General features: G+C 39.3%; 2 protein-coding genes across 5 annotated transcripts in view; one reads left to right on the plus strand and one right to left on the minus strand.

The window, feature by feature from the left end:
- The window catches only part of LOC133531521 (ommochrome-binding protein-like), a 302,438-nt gene that overhangs the window by 172,543 nt on the left and 112,638 nt on the right, over window positions 1-17,257 (plus strand). The gene's annotated exons all lie outside the window — the stretch shown is intronic.
- Window positions 792-17,239, minus strand: LOC133531751 (zinc finger protein 239-like). Of its 4 annotated transcripts, none has more exons than XM_061870136.1 (4): window positions 17,076-17,239; window positions 6,803-6,995; window positions 5,759-6,479; window positions 792-2,086 (listed from the first exon to the last, which is right to left on the minus strand). In XM_061870136.1, the coding sequence occupies exons 3-4, from the start codon at window positions 5,976-5,978 to the stop codon at window positions 1,182-1,184; spliced, it is 1,125 nt and encodes a 374-aa protein (XP_061726120.1). In that variant the 5' UTR covers window positions 5,979-6,479; window positions 6,803-6,995; window positions 17,076-17,239; the 3' UTR covers window positions 792-1,181. The 4 variants fall into 4 exon arrangements, with proteins under 4 accessions (XP_061726120.1, XP_061726122.1, XP_061726121.1 ...); XM_061870138.1 differs by having other exon boundaries at window positions 5,759-5,941; window positions 6,035-6,995; XM_061870137.1 differs by lacking the exon at window positions 17,076-17,239 and adding an exon at window positions 16,249-17,037 and having other exon boundaries at window positions 5,759-6,995.

Raw genomic sequence — 17,257 nt, forward strand, 5'->3', positions numbered from 1 at the left:
CTCATCTCAGCATGTTGCTGGTGGCTTCCAGCGCTGATCTTCCGATGAGACCATCAAGTGAGAAAAATCACGAAAGGTAACAGACAAGAAGGAAAAAGACATAAAATAATATGGAGTGAACAAATTGAAAAATAGATAAAAGATAACGACTAAATTAAGTAAAGATTATTTTTATATCAAGCATCGTAAACATAACACTGTATCGGTCCGGTCCAACCATACCTTGGCTGAACATTACAGCTGCATACGCAACAAGCGCCAACGGTAGCTACACGAACTAAAAGGCAATGACAGACCAGACCAATATCGAGCGTCCATTTTATCAATTGACAAGATTTTTATATTATGAAAACAGCATCAGAGGAAGACGAATACTAACATAATAATATTCAAACAAGTATGGCATAACAGGAGTGGTGAACTATTGCTATGCAGAAGGAACAAAAACTTGTGGTAAGCGTAAGTAAAAGCGTACAAACTACAGGCAGCTAGTATCAAGTCCGTAGGCTTCCTGGTTAAGTGTGTTTCAACTTTGACTTAAAACTATGAATACTTTGCAGGTTTCTCAAGGGGGGAGGGATGTTATTCCAGACCTTCGACGCGGCGTAGCGAAAACTTCCCCGAAAAGCAGCTGAGGCATGGCGCGGATTAACAGTTGAATCCCACAGTTACGGCGTTCGCGAAGCTTAATACAACATAGCTTATTGAAGAGATATGGGGGGGGGGGGGGGGGTTATACTTCATTACACCAAAGAGCAGACAAGCCAAGTGAAGTTTAGAGATATGGGGGGGGGGGGGGGGGTTATACTTCATTACACCAAAGAGCAGACAAGCCAAGTGAAGTTTACGACGGTGTTGCATTTTAAGGATATTATGGCTATTCAGAAATGTAGTCACATTGGATTCTGATTTCGGTAAGTATCGTGTAAATTGGCTTGTTATAGTTGTTATAATTTACGTAAGTAAGGGCCAGTTCCAACAACCACAGTTAACAGATTGATCAACGTCACGCAGTAGAGTTCTATGAAACTTCCCATAAAATGTGGCTAACGCTTTTACGGTGACAGACGGTTTGGTGCAATCCACCTTAAATCTCACAGAACTTATGTAAGTAAGTTATAAGTTTAAATAGGCGTACGCTTTCTTGGGTACGATAATTTTTGATGCTCAAATACTTAAATTCACATCCGCTTATTTGACAACCCTGATTCACTCAAATACTTTTCACCAGTGTGGAGTATCTTATGTTTATATAAATTACTGGATTGCGTAAATCCCTTTTTGCATACTTCGCAGGAATAAGGCTTCTCACCGGTGTGGGTTCGTTTGTGTAATATCAAAGTGCTTAATACCGCAAAATTATTCTCACAAATTTCACACTGGAAAGGTTTTTCTCCAGTGTGGGTTCGTTTGTGTACCTTTAAAGTGCCTGCCCACATAAACTTCTTCTCACATATATCGCAAAAATATGGTTTCTCGCCAGTGTGAGTTCGTTTGTGCCTATTTACATAAGACAAACACTTAAACTTTTTTTTACATATTTCGCAGGAATAAGGTTTTTCACCAGTATGAAGCCGTTTGTGTATTTTTAAATGCTCTATAGTCACATATTTCTTTTCACATATATCGCAGACAAAAAGTTTTTCACCAATGTGGATTTGAATGTGTCTACGTAACCCACCTGATTGCGTAAATCTTTTTTTACATATTTCGCAAGAATAAGGCTTTTCGCCAGTGTGTGATAGATGATGTACCTTTAAACCAGCTAACTGCTTATACGTCTTTTTACACATTTCGCAAGCAAACAGTCTCTCGTCAATGTGAACACGCCTGTGTATCTTCAAATCGCTGAATTGCGAAAATTTCCGTTCACATGTGTTACAAGAATATGTTCTTTGGTGCACTTCAAAATGGCGAATGAGATGATGTTTCCGTTTAAATAGATAGCCACACGTGTCACAGATGTAAGTATTTATGTTTGTCATCTGTGGTGCCGTTTTACGTTCGGTACTCGATGGGACGTGGGTGGGCTTGAGGTGAGTTGCGGCCACGACTCTGTTTTCGTGTACCACGCTATTTGATTGTTCTAGAACAAAATTTGATTATTAAACAAAAATAGCTGACTCGTAAGGTCAAAGTGCAAGACCAACCAGAAGCTGGCATGAAACTTGGCATGCATGTAGCTTATTTAGGTAAGAAAAAGTGGAGGAAACAACTTGACAAGTGTATCTAGACTTTAATCGACCGCGATATGAACCATGATTACCTTTTGCATTGTTTCTGAGCTCCCGATATTTCGACGCAGTTACATAGACATAGAATTTTTTTATTTAACACCACATTGAAACATGTTTACAGGCAATACTACAAAACATTACAAGCCTTAAAATGAAACTTAATTAGGCACAAATTTATGTTTAGGTACATGTAGATATAAAAAACTTTTAAAATTATGATGCTAAAAAGGAGCGAACCTCAGCATGTGTTGCAGCAGGCTTACCTACTACAACGCTGGTTTTCAGGCCGACCCTTCGTACAATACGAATTTACTTGCTGCTTGTCGTTACATTCACCTTGTTCACGGGTAACCGTGCAAGATGCATGTAACTGCGTCGAAAACAACAACACTATAAAAGGTAATCACGGTCCATATCCCGGTCGATTTAAGTCTAGTGAAACTAACCGTGAATCATTCAAAACTTATTGTCAAGTCGATGTTTGGCTTGTGGACAATTTAAGCGAGAATATTTTGCCCATTGATTGTTTTGTTGTAGCCTCTTCTTCTTCCTCGCGTTGTCCCGGCATTTTGCCACGGCTCATGGGAGCCTGGGGTCCGCTTGACAACTAATCCCAAGATTTGGCGTAGGCACTAATTTTTACGAAAGCGACCGCCATCTGACCTTCCAACCCAGAGGGTAAACTAGGCCTTGTTAGGTTTAGTCCGGTTTCCTCACGATGTTTTCCTTCACCGAAAAGCGACTGGTAAATATCAAATGATATTTCGTACTTAAGTTCCGAAAAACTCATTGGTACGAGCCGGGTTTTGAACCCGCGACCTCCGGATTGCAAGTCGCACGCTCTTACCGCTAGGCCACCAGCGCTACTATTGTTTTGTTGTAGCCATTTTCTAAAAACAATGAAAACCCGCAAAATGAGACATGCAACAACTGCTAAATGGGAGAAAGAGGGGGGAATCCACATGACAAGTTGCTTCCCCTTGTATTCTATATTTTTCCTTAGATAAGCTACAGGCATGCCTAGTTTCAAGCTTTTTGTAAATTATTGTGACCTGTAATATTAAAAAATAAAATTAAAATTAAAATTATTTATTCTCAGGTAATTTGTACAGTCCATATACATATTTTGTTAGTAACCACTTACAGTCGATGTTACGTTACAGTACATTAAATTACATAAATGAAATTAGGTAACTAACACACTTAAGATTGCCGATTAATTGATTATTGTGGCCGATCTACCAAACTGCATGTTTGTGAACATGCAATTCGATAAATCGTCCCAAAATAACAGAATCAAACCGCTCGGCTATCATTTTCAGGATCTCGTACAGGCCACTAGAATTTTTATACTGGCAATACGCACGGAATAGAATAATTTACAATAATATACACCGTGGGCTGGTAAAACCCGACAGATTTTAACCACGCATTCCTGAGGTCATGAGGAGCAAAAAACTTTATATAAATTTTGGGAAAATTCGGCAAAAAAAAATTTTTATCAGGCAAAAAAATTTTTTCTTACATCTTGGCGAAAAAAAAAGTTTTTTTTTTAATTTACACTAAACATTGCGAGTTTCTTATAAAACTTTTTGTCTCTGCCACCAGGTATATCTAAACCAATTCACATAGTGGCAGCGTCGCAGCCAAAAATGCGTTTTTCACTAAGTTATTACAGAAACAATTTTTTACGAGAATTGTCATTATCTCTAAAACAAGACCGATTTCAGGAAACTTTGTATTACATTTTAGTCTCTAAATGCGGTCAAGAATACACCTTTAAAATCTGTCGGGTTTTATCAGCCCACGGTGTATAATTAAGTAATATTCCATTAGTTATAAATTATGTCCTATGTCTAGAATCTACATCCCAGACCAAAATTAAGGAAACAATGTTTGTATTATTACTATTGTATTAGTAACCAAAAGCTTACATTAGGCAAAACCTAAAAGAATAAAAATACACCCTAACAACTAAAACACTTCCTATCCTACTTGTAGAAAAAAATAAAACATATTTCCCCTTTTTATTGCAACATGTTACATGGTAACTAACTATCGCAATCAGAATTTGAGTTATTTACTTTTAAAATGTTGCAATATAATTCTAAATAATTTGTTTTCAATAAGTACAAAAAAATCTAGCACATGAATATCACAGTTTTTTATTGTCATACAAAGTTGTTTCTATAGAAGCGCTGGTGGCCTAGCGGTAAGAGCGTGCGACTTGCAATCCGGAGGTCGCGGGTTCAAACCCCGGCTCGTACCAATGACTTCGGGACTTATGTACGAAATATCATTTGATATTCACCAGTCGCTTTTCGGTGAAGGAAAACATCGTGAGGAAACCGGACTAATCCCAATAAGGCCTAGTTTAACCTCTGGGTTGAAAGGTCACATGGCAGTTTCGTAAAAACTAGTGCCTACGCCAATTCTAGGGATTAGTTGTCAAGCGGAACCGAGGCTCCAATGAGCCGTGGCAAAAATGCCGGGACAAACGCGAGGACGACGAAGAAGATAAGGTTGTTTCTATACTTTTGCCTTGAGGTGTAGACACATTTAAGTAGCATCGGGTGTTGAAACACTAAACGGAGTAAGTGTAAATTAGATATAGATAAACAAGTAAAAAAAAAGCTGTTTATTTCAGTGTTTTTTTGTTGAGGTACAGTCTGAACTCACTTACAATCTCTATATTTGGAGATTATCTTAACTAAGTTTAGCCGCCTTACGGATCCCCTTGTTTCGCATAATTATCGAAAGTCATAATGTAATGATAGTCATATTATCATTAGTCATAACTCTGAAACCGTTAACTTTTCAGGAATTTCCTTAGGTTATCCTATAGATAGGTTAGGTTTATGGCAATCCTGAAAAGTTACGCGTTTCTGAGTAAAACCAAATTATGGCTAACGAAAATGCGGACAAACAATACATTATGACTTAAAAGTTTATGGGAAAGAATAGAGACCCTTAGCCTTAACTAAGTATATAATTAGTCCTGTTGGCAGTTAGTGCTTACATGTTATTATAATACTATTTGTAACAAAATTAATTAATTTTAATTAGTGCTTTCTTAAGTGTACTCTTTATTTTATCAGGATGTTCTTCAAGAGTTTCTACTACTTGTTTGGGTAAGCTGTTCAGGATATTAGTCAGGTATGTTGGCCAGAGCCTTTTCCCATATTCATTGTTACTTTTAGCTATTTTAAAGTATGGTTTGAGTGACTTTAGATTAAATGTTCAAATTTGAATTCTGCATTCTTGGCATTTTACTTTAGCTAATTTTGTGTGCGTATTATTTTATAATTCCCGACAAGGAGACCCGAGCTTTGCTCGAAAAACATAAAACTCAAAATGCACAGTTTCCCAGAGATAAGACCTGGCTAGATCGATTTTTCCTCCCGAAAACCCCCATATAGCAAATTTTATCGCAATCGTTAGAGCAGTTTAAGTAATAATTATACTCGTAGTCTCCATAAATTTGATTTTTAAATACATTGAAAATAATAAAAATAACTTACCGCTGTCCACGGCGCCGTGTGTGGCCTCCTGCGGCTCTCCAGGCGTGTGGATGTGAATAACGACATGTGTCACCAACTCCGACTTCAGAGCGAATGTCTCGCCACACATGTCACACACTTGTTTTTGGTCGCAACGAAATATGGTATTATAGTACGTTTCGTTTTCCGTATCAGACTCGAGCTCTGGAGGCAGGTAGATATGATTCATGACATGTTTCATTAAATCAGATTTTAATGCAAACTTCTTGCCACAAATGTCACAGTCTCCTTTCTCACCATCTACTTTTATTTTCTCTTTAATATGAGACTGAGTGTCAGTACTAGTAGGTGTTGTATCCCCCCGGGTTGCAGTCCCTGTGTGGCGTGTGTGTGGTGTCAGGGACTCGTGGGTGGGAGGCGGTGAAGCCGGACAGAGCAGTCCCGGAGCCCGAGCTGTGCTCCGCCACGGCCTCGCCAAGCCAGTGGGCAGCCATCGGCGTCACCGAGCGCCCATTCTGAAGAGATTTAATTCTATATTACACATATTGAAACACAGTACAGAAATACTTTATACATAAAAGAAAAGCTACTAACCAACACACCACGAGGCCGTCGTTGGGGCGGTGCGGGCGCTCCGGCCCTAGCACGAGCTCGTCCTTGACTACGTGGTCGGCGTACAACTCTCTCAAGTGCTCAGCCTTCACACACAACTCGTCATCCTCCGACTCCTCCTTTACACACACTGCCGGATGTAAGATCATAAAATGATTGCCAATTAGTGGTTCAATACTTATAAGATGTGACGAGTAAAACTTGAGTTAAGGCAAGTTTTAGGTCAAAGCATTATTCTAAAACAGTTTTGACTCAAATTATCTCTAGCAAAAGGGGATTAGCCAAGTACCGAATGGTACCGAACACGGTTCATTCGGTACACTTGGTACACATTCGGTACAGTTGGTACCGAATAATCTATGAATCAAAATCACCACGACAGATGGTCTAAAAGTATGTTTGTCCAATTATGTAAATTGTCTTTTGTGTGAAGATGTCTTAATCTTAAAATACCCAATTCGCAAACGATCCACGAAGGGACATGACCAGATACGAGAGCGGAGTGATAAATCTGATAAATGGCTTTTACTCCTCGCTAATTTAGCAAGGATTGGATTCTGCCAATGTCGAGATGTGGACTTTTGACTTATGTGAGCAGAGAATGTTCGGTTTAATCTTGATTTTTGTGGAAGGATAGACTGGGAACCTAAAACAAACAAATATTATGGACAACACAGACAAACACATGACATGACACATTTGACATAATACCAACATTAGTAAAAAGAGCGGAAAGCGGATGACAGATTGTTAAGGCAAGCAACATAGCGGATGAAATGGAGGAAAAAACATAGAAATTAAAATATATAGATAGATAGAAATATAGTAAGAGTAAAAATTAAAGTTTTATATCATGCTCCTGTATATACTTAATAAGAATAGAAGTTAGAGGCGGGTCCATTAGAGTGAGAAGTGAGTAGAAATTTATAGGTCGTGGAATATTTTCAGGTAGCACATCATACAAAGAGTAATTGAATCTCGGACAAGAAAAGAAAATGTGATCTACGGTGCCTTCATCGAACCCGCATTCGCACAGTGAGGTATCCCGGACCCGTATCTTAGCAAGAAATACTGGCGTACAAACTGGCCCTAAGCGTAAACGACAGATTGTAGACGTGGCCCATTTAGGATAAGCTCGGAATTTAAAAAAACATGGTTTACGGGGGATGTTGGGTTGAATGTGGCCATAATGCTTTCCTACCTCCAATCTGGAAGAATCCCAGAGATTTTGCCACGTGTTAAACAGATCAGTCTGTGCATGGCTCAGAAGGTCAGAGCTGTATATCTTGTCGTGACCTGGTGATCCCATCTCAATAGCTTGCCTTGCCCATAAGTCTGCAGACTCATTTCCAGCAATACCACAATGGCCTGGGATCCACCCGAGTACTATTTTTAACCCCTTTAAGTCACATTTTCTTAATAAGGTTTTGATCTGAAGTATTAAGGGAAATTTTGTCTTCATTTTTAAACTGATTGCCCATAATAGCTTGCAGACAACTCCTGCTATCTGTAAATATTATCATTTTTGTTATATTGTGAGAGTCAGCATACGTTACAGCTTCTAAGATGGCAACAGCCTCGCCTGTAAAAATTGATGATTCTGGAGGGCACTTAAACATCAAGACAATGTTATATTTTGGAATCACCACTGCGGCTCCAACACACTTTGTGGGATCACTTTTTGATGCGTCAGTAACACTGGTAAGTAGCCTGCCCACTTTTCTAAAAGTTTTTTAAATTTGCTATTAGCTCCCGGATCATTTTTAAATATTCCTAGGTCTAGAATAATCCTAGGAGAGTAAATTAAAGTTTCAAATTTTGTTTCAAATATGGGGTTTGTTCCTGATTTATATAATATAGGGTTTATACGATTTAATTTAGAATAAGTAATAATATTTTTTGGAAACTCCTTATGCATCCAATATGGGTTTTCAGTGACCAGTGAAGCGAGAGCCTGCAAGCGTGGAATCAGCAAGTGATTGGAATTGGAGATAGCTCTTATGAGGAACCTGTTGGCAAGATATTGTCTGCGCAGTGCCAGTGGAGGCTCCACACAATCTACTTGCATTGCGTTTTTTGGAGAAGACCTCATGGCACCAAGTACGATTCTTAAGCATTTACCCTGTATTAAATCCAACCTTTCTAAGGCTTCCTTATTACATGGTTCTAATATGAAGGATCCATAGTCCATGTGGCTGCGAATAATAGCATTATAAAGTAGCTTTTGACAATATGGATGAGATCCCCACCAAACTCCTGATAGTGCTCGCAAAATGTTGATTCCTTTTTCACACTTGTCTTGTATGTATTTCAGATGCTGTTTTCCACACATTTTCCAGTCCAAGACAACACCCAGGAATTTGGTTGATTCTTCATTGGGAATGTTTTCCTCACCAAAATGAACATCTGCGATTGGGCATGTTCCTTCTGCGACTGAAAGCCACGGCACAGCTCTTGGAAGGTGACAAAGACAAACCATGCTCTTCAAGCCAATCCTTGAGGTAACTAAGGCCCATGTTCAACCTGGTAGACGCTGTCTCAATGGATTTTGCAGAAGCATACAGGACTAGATCGTCTGCATACTGTAGAATATTACAAAAGGGTAACACGGACTGCTCTAGGTCATATGTATAAATGCTGTAAAGTATTGGACTCAAAACGGATCCTTGAGGGGAGGCCCTGCCACAATGTACGAGGAGGAAGATACGAGTTACCATCACGGATTTTGATGGATCTTCCTATGAATAGTTTGGAGACAATTTGTACAATCTTCACGGCAATGCTCAGATGTAGCATTTTTGCTCTAAGCACCGGACGAAGGACATTGTCATAGGCTGCCGAAATATCAAGAAAACATCCTAGTAGCTCCTCATTTTTAGAGAGTGATAGTCTGATATCCGTGGTTAGTATGTTTAAGCTGTCCATTGTGCTCCTACCTTTACGGAATCCGAATTGAGTGTTTGCTAACAGTCCCCTGCTCTCAACGTACCATTCCAGCCTATTCCTTTATTAAATGCTCAAGAATCTTGCCCATTGTAGCGGAGAGCGCAATTGGTCGGTACGAGCTGGCCTCTTCTGGATTTTTAGCCGGTTTCAAGATTGGGATGATAATTTGGGTTTTCCAATCTTCTGGGACCTCTCCTGTGTCAAACACGCGATTCAAAATGCCAAGGAAGTATTCTTGTGAGAAGGAGCTAAGGTTTGCTATAAAACAATAAGGAATACCATCTTCCCCCGGTGAAGTGTTGCGTAGTCCATCCAAAGCTATTTTGAGCTCCGCAAACGAGAATGGTTCGTCAAGGGTGGTTGACGGACGAGGGAGTGGCGGTAATACTACACAGGATAATTCTGGGGCAGTTGGGGGTGCCAGTCTGTCAGCAAAGTCCAAGAGCCAAGCCGAATTTGTCAACAGAACACAAGATATCTGGATTAAAGGAGCCTCTAAACCGCTTTATGTTTTTCCAAATAACTGATGGAGGTGTTCTAGGGGACAGGCTCTCACAGAATCCCTTCCATCCCTTTTTCTTGGTTTTTGGACAATAGGCGTTTGGTGCGGGTCGAGGTTTTCCTAAAATTTGATAATCCTCCATGGCACCCTGATTCATAAAATCTTTGTTCTGCTTCATCTCTTTCTTTCACGGAAGCTGTGCAGTGGGCGTTCCACCATGGTGGCGAAGAGATTTTATCCTTTTTGTGTTTTTTTCCGGGGGGAAATACTTATCAGCTGCTTCTAAAAGTAAATTTTTGAATTTTTGAGTAGTTTTCCCTATGGTCATTTAAGTTCGTCTCCCATTCTTTAATTTTTGTTTCGACATAAAGAGAAAATTTCGACCAGTCAGCTGATTGCAATCTGTAATTTCAGAAGCGGTTCAGGAGCCGGAGATGGAAGAAACGGAGGAGGGCTTGAAATAATAATGGGGAAGTGATCGCTGCCAAAGTACTGACGAAGTACGGTCCAAGATAATGAGGCCAAATTGGGGGAGCAAGCTGATAAGTCAGGAACGGATTGTGGGTTTTGTCCTGGGTAGACTCGATGTGTGGGCGTTCCATCGTTTATAACGCAAACGTTTAATCTCATCGAAGATTTCCAACAAGAGTGATGAAAACCTGTCCGAATGGCTATTATGATCCCAAGAAATGTTATGTGAATTAAAATCACCTAAAACTATAAGGGGAGGTGGGACAGAGGTTAGGATAGAAGATATTTCAGGAATAAGGTCAAGGTCAGGATGAGGAATATATATTGAAATGAAATTAATGCCCATAACCTTAGCGGCTATGACATTAATTTCATCTCCATGAGGACGGAGAGGAATTTGGGAAAAGGGGTAAGATTGCTTAATCAATAAAGCACATCCTGCACGTCCGTCAACGCAGTCCTCCCGGAGGCATGAGAAGCCCGGGAGCCGAAACCGAGATCCGGGTCTCAGCCACGTCTCCGAGATGGCCGCGACAGACACAGCATGGTCATTGATCAGCTGGGTGAGTTCTGTTTTTTTTTGGGATTAGACTGCGGCTATTCCATTGTAAAAAGGTGACCTGGGGGGCCGTTAGGGAAAGACAATATCTCGACAAGGGTCAACATTAAAGGTGCAACGTCGTTCGGTAAGAAATCACTCCATTTGGCGATGATATTAGTTAAGAGTTTAAGGAGGAGCTCCATGAGGTCCTCATTCGGAGTTACTCTATTGTAAGGGTTATTAAGGGCCTGTCCGTTGGGAATTTCAGATGGAGGGGGTCGGACAATATTATTATGGGCCTGTCTGTCGTAACCTGGGGACAGGGAAGGCCTTGGCCTAGGTGACAAAAAGACTGTTCTTGCGGTGAGAGGTTCTAGGAGGGTAGAAGGTAAATCTGTTGGGTCAAAGGGAGATTGTGATGGGGGGGATGATTCCCTTGTGGGGCCGAACATTATATTTGCAACATCTGCATAGGGCCTACGATTTACAACTGGCACTTGCGCGGCTGCTTCAGCATATGAAATATTTCTTTCAGACATTATCAATTTTATGGACTTTTGGCGGTGATGTTCTGGGCAGTTTCTATCAGTGCATAGTGTGGGGCAGTGCAGAAAATACAAGAGATGTGTTCGGGAGCTACATTACAACCATCACCCGGATGCTTCTGGGCACACTTGTAGCAGCGGGCATCTGAGCGACATTGGGTCTGAATGTGTCCAAATCTGAGGCATTTCCGGCATTGAATTGTTGGCAGTTGGTATACCTCCACCACTAGAGAGGTATAATAAGCAAATATTCTAGATGGCAAAGATTGGCCTTCAAAAGTGACTACCACTGTCTGGGTTGGTACCCAGGATGGGGAGCCATCTTCTTTGGTCACCTTTCTCTGTAGACGGTGCGCTTTCAGAATCCTACCTTTACCTTCTTCTAAATTCGTACCTTTTACAAAATCTGTCATGGACCAATCTGTTGAAGCCCCATACGAGATATGTTGTATGTTGGTATGTTTGCCGATAGTTTGTATTTGTCTAGCATAGGGTTTTTTAGAATGGAGTTGGCATCAGCAGCTTTATCAAGTTACTGAAACTCTATTACGACCTACAGATTTTATCCCGTCCTTCTTAATATTTGTGACATTTGCCTGTGTTAAGAGCATACCTACATAGATAGCTTTTAGGCCCCATACGCACTATGCGGCCAGCCGCGTGCGGTTGCGGCGGACCGCTTAGTGCGTTCAGTATTTATGGTTGCGGTTTCATACATTCTTAACCGTCATGCGGCTGTCCGCACGCGGCTAGCCGCTTAGTGCGTACGTAGCCTTAGTGATTACTTGGAGTCAGCAGAGGATTCCTTTGAGATGTGAACCACAAATGGGCCATCGTCGTCAGCATTGTATCCGCGGGCTTCTGTGCTAAGATCAGGGTGTTTATACAAAAGTGGGTTCGCAGCATTCTCATCGGGTTGTTTATCTACGTGGGGGGATGACGACATTCTCACATACTGTCGCTACCTGGTCCGAGATCTCTCTGTGAACGTGGATTGTAATTTTTTTAGGAGCTGGTTCTTGTGGGCTACCTACCGGTGATAAGCCTAATGTTTGCAGGTTTCTTTTTTCTAGTATTATTGTCAATGTCCATGCCAACATTAGAGTTACCATCGGCTTCGTCAGGGGGCTTTTCCTTCTCATTCCCGTCCATTGGCCTAAGGGCCAAAAAGGCCTTACCCTAGCTTTATATCAGAGCAAATGTATATTTAACCTAATTTATATAAATAAACCACAACCAAGTTAATAAAAAAAAGGATGAATTTGTTATTTATAAAGGAATATAACCTAAAAGTGAACAGACTCACACGGCGCTTCTGTCAAAAGTCAGCGGTGATCATTGTTGATTTTTTCTTGTGATTGACAGTGACAGCTGTATATACAATTTTAAGTATTTATTTTTCGACGTAGTCTCCTTCCAGGTCGATGCATAAACTAATGCTACCGTTTTTCTAACTTTTCTATTAACTATGTATAGTATGACTTCTCAAAGACATCCACATATTTGTTAGTATTTTATATATTTAAAAGCAAGAGTATTACAATACTGAAATTAATTCTGTTTTTAACCTCTAGCTAGCTACTGGTATTAATAAATGGACTTCAATTTGTTTCGTTTTAAAATCAAACAACAACAAATCACAAACATCTTATATAACAAACCAACCCTTATTTAGACCCCAAGTAAGTAGACTGTCATACTATAACATATTCTAGATGTAATTTAATTTTAAGTGCAGTCTTATTTTAATAATTATGTGTTTGCAAAGTTTAAATAAATATGTGGTTAATATATATATTGTAGTTTCTTCTTTTAATCTATGTTGGTGCATTGGTGGCTGTTGTCTACCAAAGTTTAAGTTATGTGCTTTTTCATATTGGTGAGCAATAAAGAATATTTGTATTGTATTGGTGCATCCTTTACAGTTATGCAGAAACAACTAACCAGATCTCAAGCAATTAATCAATTGAATCATTTAATATTTACAAAAACCATAACTTAAAACACACACACATCTACATCTTGCTAGCTAGTATTCTATATAGATTACCCACACATTTTCTCACACACAATATCTATACATCCCACTGTTGTAATACTAGTACAAATTACTTGCAATGAAATTTGAATCATTATTAAATGGACGGAGTCGCTTTTGTTATGTTTGAATTTGACGACCGGTCTGGCCTAGGTAGTGACCCTGCCTATGAAGCTGATGGTCCCGGGTTCTAATCCTGGTTTTTTTTTTTTTTTTTTTCTGTTTGGAACTGCCATCAGTCGGTAACGACTATAATCAGTTTTGATGTATGTAGGAATTGACATTGGGGTTTTGGAGACCATCGTCTCATTTAACCAAACATTAATTTTGCACATTGTGCTTCCTTTTAAGTCTATGTACAGTTTTAGTCTTATCCAGTAATTTTTGAAGCCAGTGGGTTAGGGTGGCTTGCTAGGCGCTCAATATAATTGTTTGTGAATTTTTTGATATCTTCCTTTATGGTGGTCATATTGAGATAATCGTGTATTTCATCGTTTCGGGTGAACCACGGTGCGCTGGCAATCACTCGAAGGATGGCGTTCTGTGCTCTTTGAAGACACATTATGTTACTATCACTAGCAGTTCCCCATAGCTGGATCCCATATGTCCAGATAGGCTTAATCCTGGTAAGAGCATATATTCGTGTGATGAACACGGATATTTGTTTCTGAGTCATGGGTGTATCCAAAAGTTGTTAGGTGCTCCGGCTCTACTCATGCGATTAAAATTTTATTTATACTATTGTGAGGGATTTTTTCAGTGCTTATTAAAGTGATGTAAATACATTTTTAGAAAATGCTTTTTTTTTTTTTACTTCGACGCGTCGAAGCCTAACCATCAGTCATGATTGTTAGGCTTCGACGACAGCAAAATGACAGGCGTATATATATATATATATATATATATATATATATATATATAATATATATATATATATATCGTTGTCTAGGTACCTACAACACAAGCCTTATTGAGCTTACTGTGGGACTTAGTCAATTTGTGTAATAATGTCCTATAATATTTATTTACTTATTTTATATATATTTGGTGAGGAATGAACTTTGGTCGGTACTGTCGGTGTATGGATTGAGCGGTCGTCTCATTCAGGCACTGAAATCGCTCTATGAGGATTCCAGTGCTTGTGTGAGAGTAAACGGATCGTACACTGAGTGGTTTAGCATCGAAAATGGTGTTAGGCAAGGATGTGTAGCGTCTCCGTGGCTGTTTAATCTATTCATGGACAGTAGTATGCATGATTTGAGAATGATGAATGTGGGCTGAGAATGAAAGGTTTACTCGTCAAATGTCTTCTTTACGCTGATGACCTGGTATTGCTGGCGTCATCGGGTGAAGAATTGCAGGAGATGGTAACTAGAATGCATAATCTTTTGAAAGGAAAGGAATGAAAATAAATGTGAGCAAGACGAAAGTAATGGTATTTGAAAAGGGAGAAAGTATGACAAACTGTGAAGTTTTGATTGGTGCAGAAAGAGTTGAACAAGTGAAAGAGTTTGTGTATCTGGGAACCTTGTCACTAGGGACGGTAAACATGATGAAGACATTGAAAGGAGAGTGAATGCTGGAAATCGTGTGAATGGGGCACTCAACGCTTTTATGAGCAGCCAGAAGGTGTCGCAAAAAGCACGGTTGGCTGTGCATAGAGGGGTGTTGGTGCCTACACTTATATATGGTAGCGAAAGTTGGGTATGGCAGAAGAAACATCAGAATCAAGTGAATGCAGTGGAAATGAGAGCGTTGAGAAGTGTGTGTGGTGTAAAATTACAAGATAGAATTAGGAACAGCGTGATAAGGGAAAAGTGTGGACTGAACGAAGATGTAGTGACAAAAATTGAGAAAGGTATGTTGAGATGGTTTGGACACGTGGAAAGAATGAGTGAAAGAAGGTTAACAAAGAGAGTGTATAAGGGAGAAGTAGAAGAGGGAGCTGGAAGGGGTAGACCTCGGCGGACTTTCTCTGATCAAATCGGGGAAATCCTGAAAAAAGGCCAGGTCAAGAGCACCCTAAACCGACGAGCATGTATGAGGAATGTCATGAAAGTGAAGGAAGCGAAAGAGGTATGTCAGGATCGTAGCAAGTGGAAATCCGTGGTCTCTGCCTACCCCTTCGGGAAATAGGCGTGATTATATGTATGTATGTATGTATGTATTTTTTTTTTTTTTTTTTTTTATCTTTCAAGGACAATGTTTAATATATATTTATTTCGATTAACATTACTATACAATTTGTAGAATACACTATAAAACTTAAAACCTAAATCTAAAAATAAATACTAAACTTAAAATAAAATACTAAAAAATATCCCCCTGCGGCATGGTGCCGTAGATACTGGCAGCATTTCCTCGCTGTATTGCAAGACTAATTCTTTTATTTATTTATTTTATTTAAAACTGTGAGACATACTAACAACTTTTAGGCTTTGCCCAATTTAAGAATAAAATACACGTGATATTTCCTTAGACCACAAGGTGATCATTGGTGATTTTTTTGCAGACCCCTTCCCCACCTTTCTGAGTATGACGTGATAAATACAAATACAAAAATACAAAATTCTTTATTTCTTAATAATATACATTTTAGTGATGCAGGGGATGGAGCCGCCCGGTAAGCAAAACAATGCTTGTGTTGGGAGGCACCGCTCTTCCCTAGATTTACAACTAGTACATAGATATATTATATTATAAATGGACAGCCCCATAGTACAAAAAATTCTGTACAAGAAAAACATGCAAAATGTTGATGTTATATGTGGTCTTTTTAGAGACCAATGCCCTATAAAGGGTTAAACGGGAAAATTAGTTAAATGAACAAATTAAATATTTTTTTTAATACTGTACCATTGAATAATTTGATTGCCAAGTGTTAACCCTTTACCAGGCCAAGTGATATATTCCACCCACATCTTATATCGGTTACCGTAGTCAGGTTTTAACTCCAAACCACCTACAAAATATTTTGTCAATCCCTGAAAATATTATTTTATGATCTTCATTCAGAACACGCTTCTAAATTGCGTAATATATCTTCGGCAGCCGTTTAAATTCACTTGAACGCTAATTTCAGTAAACTACGGAGAAATTCGAACACTTTCCATAATTTCTATGAAACAGAAGTACATAGGTCGAACAATTTTTTGATATTTTGTAGATTTTGAGTGTTGAAAGCTAATGTAATCGTAAACATTGCTAAATATTCATGCATTATTGTGTATGACCAGAATTAGGATGTGGGTTGACATTATCCCATGGCCTTATTAGAGTTTAACTGTGTGGGAGCTATTTTTCCCATGGCCTGGTAAATTGTCTTGTCATGTCATAAAAACTCACGTAAGTAAGTAGTGATTGATATAATGTTTCGTAGGAGATTTGGAGTTAAACCTTGACTATTATAACCGATATAAGATGTGGGTGGAATATATCCCTTGGCCTGATCAAGAATATAATAAGACAAAATCTAGTATGACAGTTCATTACTTAGACAGGCGATGGGATAACCGTAACCCACATTTTTATTTCTGGTTTAAAGGAAGATCTCCGACTTTCATAAATACATTTTTTTACAAGGCGTTTAATACGGTTGCAACAGCATATAAAGTACGTATTAAGACACGCTGGTTGTTCGGGGCCTGGTAAAGGGTTAAAAAGGAAATCAGTACGACTTTCACCTTGATCCGTGAACTGCCCCGTCGCCTCATCATCATCGCAAGAAGCCCCGTACACGCCCTTTGGCTCCTGCTTCACGCTCAGATTGGTGTAATGATTCATGAATTTATAAACGGTAGGTATACAATCATTTGAACAAGATAAAAAAAATGATTTCTTGAACTGACATTGTCAGTTGAAAAAT

This window comes from Cydia pomonella, chromosome 25 (assembly GCF_033807575.1).
Source record: "Cydia pomonella isolate Wapato2018A chromosome 25, ilCydPomo1, whole genome shotgun sequence".
In the NCBI taxonomy this organism is placed as follows: Eukaryota; Metazoa; Arthropoda; class Insecta; order Lepidoptera; family Tortricidae; genus Cydia; species Cydia pomonella.

Excerpts from the sequence above, each read along its gene's own strand:
- LOC133531751 (XM_061870136.1), bottom strand. The coding sequence starts at position 5,978 with ATGAAACATGTCATGAATCATATCTACCTGCCTCCAGAGCTCGAGTCT. Across the intron at positions 2,087-5,758 it reads ACACGGCGCCGTGGACAGCG|AACAATCAAATAGCGTGGTA; the intron begins GTAAGTTATTTT and ends ATTTTGTTCTAG.